This window comes from Galeopterus variegatus, unplaced genomic scaffold, assembly GCF_000696425.1.
Source record: "Galeopterus variegatus unplaced genomic scaffold, G_variegatus-3.0.2 Scaffold8114, whole genome shotgun sequence".
NCBI lineage: Eukaryota > Metazoa > Chordata > Mammalia > Dermoptera > Cynocephalidae > Galeopterus > Galeopterus variegatus.
Genome location: NW_007734225.1, coordinates 16,530 through 23,524, shown reverse-complemented (window position 1 = coordinate 23,524; position 6,995 = coordinate 16,530). Strand labels below are relative to the sequence as shown.

The 6,995-nt window shown below is 36.4% G+C and overlaps 1 protein-coding gene across 1 annotated transcript in view; it reads right to left on the bottom strand.

Annotated features, from left to right (window-relative positions):
* Window positions 1–1,251: 1,251 nt before the first annotated feature.
* FGD4 (FYVE, RhoGEF and PH domain containing 4) overlaps window positions 1,252–6,995 on the bottom strand; it is a gene marked incomplete at its 5' end in the record, with an annotated part of 19,736 nt that continues 13,992 nt past the window's right edge. Inside the window, 2 exons of the mRNA XM_008592631.1 lie at window positions 1,252–3,173; window positions 4,194–4,334. Coding sequence (XP_008590853.1) covers window positions 2,916–3,173; window positions 4,194–4,334 — 399 coding nt within the window. The remainder of the gene's footprint in view (window positions 3,174–4,193; window positions 4,335–6,995) is intronic.

Here is a 6,995-nt window from a genome sequence, read left to right as displayed (position 1 = left end):
TTAGAAATGCCATTATTACAAAAGTGGCTGGTGGCGATTTTGTTATTAAGCCCCACTTAAAACCTGGAGATAAAAGTCTGCACTACATTTCACATGTAACATACCAAATGGTAGACTTTCAACAAAAGCAAAATTTAAGTTTAAAAAATTGGAATGTTATCAAAAGTATTTAAGTTTGGAGGAAGGGCATTTTAAAGAAAAGATGACTTGGAAAGTGCCAAATTAGAGAAAATAAAGAGTTAAGACCCATATGGAATGTTGGTTTTAATAGGAATGCAACCAATAATTATTTTAGGTTCTATTTGTCATAACTGCTCAGGTGTCTCAGAAAGGAAAAGACACTGATTATTCCAACCAATCACACTTTGAAGTATTTTGGTTCAGGTGAGTTTTCTTAATGGCTAAGAGTATTCCTTTACCTTTCTCCAAGTAGAAGCATTAGTTATTTTTTTAATAGAAGAGAAATGGGTGAGGCTGCTTCACTACTTTCTCTTTGTATTTAGGTGAAAAATGAGGGGTGGAAAGTGAGGCTGGTGACTAAATAACCAGAAATTCTCTTCTAGTACTAATATTTCTCATTAAAAAAAAAAATCAAAGATAATGAATTAAGAGCATGATATTCTCCTTTCAATATTCTAAGTATTCTTTCAATAATCTAAATTAAATTTAACTTGTTATTTAACTTAGATGAAATAACATCAGCATTTACTGAGCTAAAACTTGAGTGTGCCCATGTTACTTCTGTTCCAGAACTTAATGGTAGGGAAAGTGTAGTCTTCTTGCTCCTCAAAATAGTTTTCAAAAATAATCTGACTCAAATCTCTAAATGGCCCACACATTTCCATTGTTCTATCCACATTTACAAAAGTCATCATCCCCTGATAATCATCCAACATTTTTATTGCTTCTCTTTTCTCGAGACTAAGGAAACCAAAGCATAGTCTACAGCTATAGTTTGACTATCTCAATAATCACCCTGAACACATGCTACATACACACGCAGTTGGCAACTAGAAAAGAGGAGCATTGCAAAATTTTAGTCTGTCCCTAATTAATAGGGCCTAAGAGGCTACCTTTATCTCTTTTTGGCTCTAAGTATTTGGTTTAATGTTAATGATCATGCCTGGTATTCCTTTTATAGAGGAAGAGAACCTAATTGTCAGCCATAATTGGTTCATTTGTTCCTTTGGGGTAGGAAAAAAAAAAAGATATTTCTTAAAGTAACAGGACTTGAATAAATAGGTGGGGATCTCAAATTCTGAGTAAATCTATTCTATATTTAGGGTGTAATCCTTAAAGACTGAGGATAGTAGGGTCATTCTTGTGGATTTCTAGCAGACTAGTATATTAAAAAGTGATAATATATGGGGTATGAAAGTATAAAGAAAAAAGATCTGAGAAAAGAATTAGTCAATTTAATGTGAGATTTTAATCACGTACAATAAAATAAGCAGCCTTCGTGACAAGGAATCACATTTTGTCTATTAAAATTTCCCAGGGATAAAAGGGGGAAAATTCTCACACTCTCTTCAAGTATTTGTATCTCCTGAAAATCTGCCATTAAAATATTGCTTTTCAATATTGTGTTTTCCCGCCTTCTTTGGTGAGGTGGTTGAGCATAAACTTTTTTTAAATCTCTCTACCACCTCCTGCCCCAAAACATAGGTTATCACATGTGAAATTTATTTTCATATCTGACAAAGGAATGGGCCTACACAGTTGTCTTAAATGTTCATTATGTATAGCCCTCATTTAACCAGGCTTAACAGTCTTATGGAAAAGAAAAACATTACGATAAATGTTGTTTCTACATGTCCCAGTCCTGTGAAAGGTCAGGTGTCTTATACAGTACAGGTTTTGGTGAAAATTTTTGTATGTGCTGATGTTAACTACTGCAACAATTATAGGACTCTAAAAGGTAAAATAATCTGTATGACTTTGACCAGCCCAGTGACCAAAATGCACTGTACCTTAGAATAATCCAGACTGATGCATTAACTAAACCCTCATATTGAAATAGGTATTAATAGCACCTTCTAAGAGAGGCACTGTTTTAAATAGGCACAGAACAAAAAATAGTACTCTAAAAATACTGTTGGAATTCAGTAATATATCCCATGCCACATAAATCACTGCTTTTTCTTATTATAAAAATATCAATACCCTTAAATGCCAATCAATTAAACATAAATCACCAAAAACATTTAAGTTTAGAACACTGCTCAATTCCAGGATAAAACATGCTTTATATTTCAAAAATAAATTAGAGATGAATGTGAACCTAAAGCTGAGGAGAAAAGCATAAACAGTGTATATATATATTTATCTTTAATACTATACACATAGTTGATATACTTAAGATATTATATTCTTAGGAATATTTCTACAAAAACCACCAATATCTTTTCTTAATAAGTCAAAAGTCGGAACAACAATTTGTACTTTCTTTTATAACATCATTTATGCAGCTTGAGATTTAAACTTAATTAAATAAGTTTATATAATAGACTAAACTGTCCCTGTATTTTTCACCATGGATCTATTTTGGCAACATGGAGGTATATCTTTCAAACTGTTATAGGTGCTACTTGTGAAAGAGAAGACATTAAAGGACTTCTTAAGTTAAAGTGGCCTGTTCTAACCTGATAGTGATAGAATCAATTGACACCATTTTCTTCAAGACAAAAGTACATATTTAAAGAATCGCTCATAAAAAATGCTCCATTTTTAACACATTTCAAAACTTTATCGGTAGAATGGCTCTGCACATTAATTTCACTGAGTACATAAACATAGGAAAATAGTCCCCAAAAGATGCATTTATGAGCCTATATTTTTCAACATAAAGTGCTAAGAGATCAGTAAGGAGAGCTAGGAATGTCCTGAGACCACCACCCTTTGGTTGGTCCTGGAGTTCAGCATTCTAGTTTTTTCTTAGGTTCAGGATGATCGTCCAAGGTGGCCGGATGCTCATCTGGACCATCTGGTGTCTCACCTGTGACAGCTAAAAGGACGATTTTCAGCCACTTCTGTTTCAGCTCCTCACTGTCTGCAGCAAAGCTGTGCACAGATTTGGACTGGGTCAGTTTGAAACTGTGTGGCAGGTCTGCACTCCGTGGCATGTCGTCCACAACATAGCCCAGGAGCGGAATGGTGGCCTGGGCTCGGACATCCTAAGGATAAAAACATCGCCCACATGAATGTGAGATGTGTTAGCTTGCTACATGTAGCCCTTGCTCCTACTAAACCTCTATTCCTACCACTGGCCCACACAGACTCACACTGTGAGCTCTCCATGGGCACAGAGGGTAATCTCTGTGTGCAGCACCGTGCCTGTACTTGAGGCCACTGATATTGCTGGCTGAATGAATTAGTGAATAAAAGCTCTGACATCCAAGTCACCTACGACTCAATGCTACACCGACTGTCTGTGAGGGAGGCCACTCAGCAAAAAAGGGAAGAAAATAATCACTATTTTATTGTATAAAAGCAGCAGGCATTAATGATGAGTTCATTACTGAAGGCAGTTTTATTTAATGGTTCATTTATGCATCGATTTATCTATGAACAGGGAAAAAGTTATAGGAAAAACAATGAAGTAGAATAAAATACTTGTATATACTTTGGCATTTTTAGACTATTTATAAAACAAATTTTACTAGCCTTTAACGTAGATGTAGGCTACAATACAAGCACATTTAAAATTTTCAAGTTAAATACATAATTGGTTTAAGTGTTGTATATTTGACTTTTAAGCACAACACATCCATAGTAGCGGGTGCTGCCCTTGTTAGAAGCAAAACCTGCACCTCAGTTGTTCGCATACATCTAGCTGAGATCCATGCACACACGGTTCTCAAAAAAACCCAGTCTTAATGTTTTCTCTCAAAAAAGGTTTTTTTCCCCCTCTCGCTTCTCCTTCTTCTCACTATGCTTTTTCCTAATTCAATTCACCTTTTCTCAAACCCACTGAATAGGAAGGAAGGAGACAAATGATCCACAGAATGAAGGAAATATTGGCCATAAAGTGAATTTTTGAGCTTAGACAACACTTGAATTTTAATTGTTTTTTTCAATTTTAATGAATCGCAACATTGCCTGAGCTCTCTGGTTCTACAGAGGAGCAATGGAAGGACTGAGTTCATTGTCCACTCGCCTCCCTCTGTCCCATCAGACAGATGTGGCTTAGATACCTGGGGGGCACCATACATGTACAGCACAAGAGGGTCTTGCTTGGGGATCACACACCAAGCTTTCTGCCACGGTTTTGACTTCTCCATGTACTGAAGAAAGCTGCACACCACGCTGTTTCCAGATACTTCGGCTGATTCAATCTAGAAAAAGGAGAGACAGAAAATGAACACAAAACAAATAGACTGAGAAGTAATTCACCTTAAGGGAAATATTCATAAAATACAATCTCTTTATATAAAATGTCTCTTTGGATTGTCCAAGATAGATTCATTTGCAATTATTGTTTAAACATTCTATCACTAACATGGAAAAACTATTTGTCAATTTTGTCTTTATATTATCAGAACTTGACTTTATTTTATTTTATTTTATTTTTTTCCTTTTTGTCTTTTTTCATGACCAGCAACGGATCGCAACCCTCAGTGTTGCGCCCGTACCGGACCGGGGACCGGCAACGGGATCACAACCCTCGGTGTTGCGCCCGCACCTCGCTCAGCCAGTGAGCGGCCGGTCTATATGTGGGATCTGAACCCTCGGCGGGAGCGCTGCCGCGCTCCCAAGCAGCGCACTGTAGCAGTGTGCCACCGGGCCGGCCCCAGAACTTGACTTTAAATAGAGTTAAATCTTTATTGACTCCTTACTATGTAGGCACTTTTCTTAGCTAGAAACATTTAATCCTCACATCAATGCTGAGAGGTTAGTACTTTCATAATCTCTGAGGCTGAGAGTTTAAATAGCTTTTTCTCAAGATCACATGTTTAGTAATTGGCTATGCTGGGACTGGAACCCAGACAGCCTGGATCTAGAGCTTGAACTTTTAATCACCATGCCGACTTCAGCCATGTAAGAATGTAATAGTAAAGGTAAATACCAGCAATCTCTGTCCTAGTGCATGAAAATACTTAAAAACATTTTTGTGGCAATAAATGTTTGTAGACCCATTTATAGTTTTGTGCTTTGCTTCCTAATATATAAATCATTGGCTAAAAAGAAAACAAAACCATTTGACCCAACAATGGTTTTTATTATAGACACTATGGAAAGTAATTGGTTTGTTTCTATTTTCTATCTCTGAAACCCTTAGGGTAATGCTACTCAGTGGTGTCCATGGAACGGCGCTGATTTGCAAAATATTTTGTTACCAGTTTGAGATAAGCACAGCAAGTTAAGAGTAAGCATTAAGAAACTTTTATAGCAATTTGACTTTGCGATGATACCCAAGTGCATGATTGTGTATTTTACAAAAGCACTGATCTGTAACGGTTGTGAAATAAAACTGACGCTTCCTCACACATAGTTTAAGAAGAATTGGTTGGCAAATGATGAAGGCCAACTCCACCCATCGCCTGTTTTTGTATGGCCCATGACCTAAGAATAGTTTTTACAGACGAATATTTACAATCAATTTGATGATAGGGAACACCAACTTTGGACTCCAATTAAGAGAAATGTTATCCTCCCCAAGAGAATTTTCATTCTTCTTATTGGTAGATTCATATTTAAGAAACCCACATACTAAATAATATCTTTGAATTTTGTTGATAAAAAATTGTAGAGATTTGTTTTCTCTCTTCTTTCAAATATCTACTTAAAATTCTTGGTTTGGCCTCTTGGCCTGCAAAGGCTAAAATATTTTCTCTCTGATCCTTTACAGAAATGCTTGTTGACCACAGTTCTAGAGCACATAACTACTAGTTGGCACAATGTAAGTCTCAAATATGCATTTAAGCATGTGTGTGTACACACGTGTTATCTTCTATGTATGGACTTAATATTACTACATATTTACTGGGTTAAATGAATTAATATGTTAATTGATTAATTTTTTCCAAGTATAAGGTTTTCTAGAAAACTAGCTAGAGATTTTCATTTCATAAATACATCCTGAAGTTCACCCTTAAAACAAATGATCTGACTCATTATATAATGCCAGTCTCATCAGTTGCTGCTATTAAGTCTTGAGGCTGAGGCTATATTCCTGGGATCCAACTGAAGCATGTTTTCCATCCTCCCTGCCCAAGAAAGTCCCACTGCAGTCTCCCATACAAGTAACATCTATGCCCAGAAGAATTCAGAATTATACTTTTAAGATTGTGGGCCTATACTTTAGGCCTCAGATGAACCTTGAAATTTATGTTCCTTTTTCAGTTAACCAATGACCTTAGTGCACTTATACAGTGCAAATGCTCAATAAACACATTTATTTTTTAGAAATTCTTAATAAACCAAGTATGTCTGTGACTTTAGATACACAGAATTTTGATCCTGAGCTTATTCTTCAGACTTTCCAGGCTATCTTACATTTATTGCCACAAGGCTTTATTATATAATTTACCCTTATATTGTTAATATCTTTGGATATGAAACTCATTTCAGATACAAGCTTCATTATGGTTCTAGGCCTGAGGGTTCTGTATTTATTCTAAAACGTGAGTCAAATTCATTTGGGAGACACTCCAATAATATTTCAACACAGTTGTCAGAATACTGTCATTGGCAATTAAATGACTATAATAAATTGGCTATTTTAATGCAATAAGTTGGAAGAGTTTTTCAGGTAATAAGATAGTACTTTAATCTAAATTTGAAAAACTTCATGCTGTGTGGGCCGGCCCGGTGGCGCACTGCTATTAATAAGATAGTACTTTAATCTAAATTTGAAAAACTTCATGCTGTGTGGGCCGGCCCGGTGGTGCACTGCTATAGTGCGCTGCTTGGGAGCGCGGTGGCGCACCCACCGAGGGTTCGGATCCCCCATACAGACCAGTTCCCACCCAATCGCCACGGGAGAAGCAGGCACT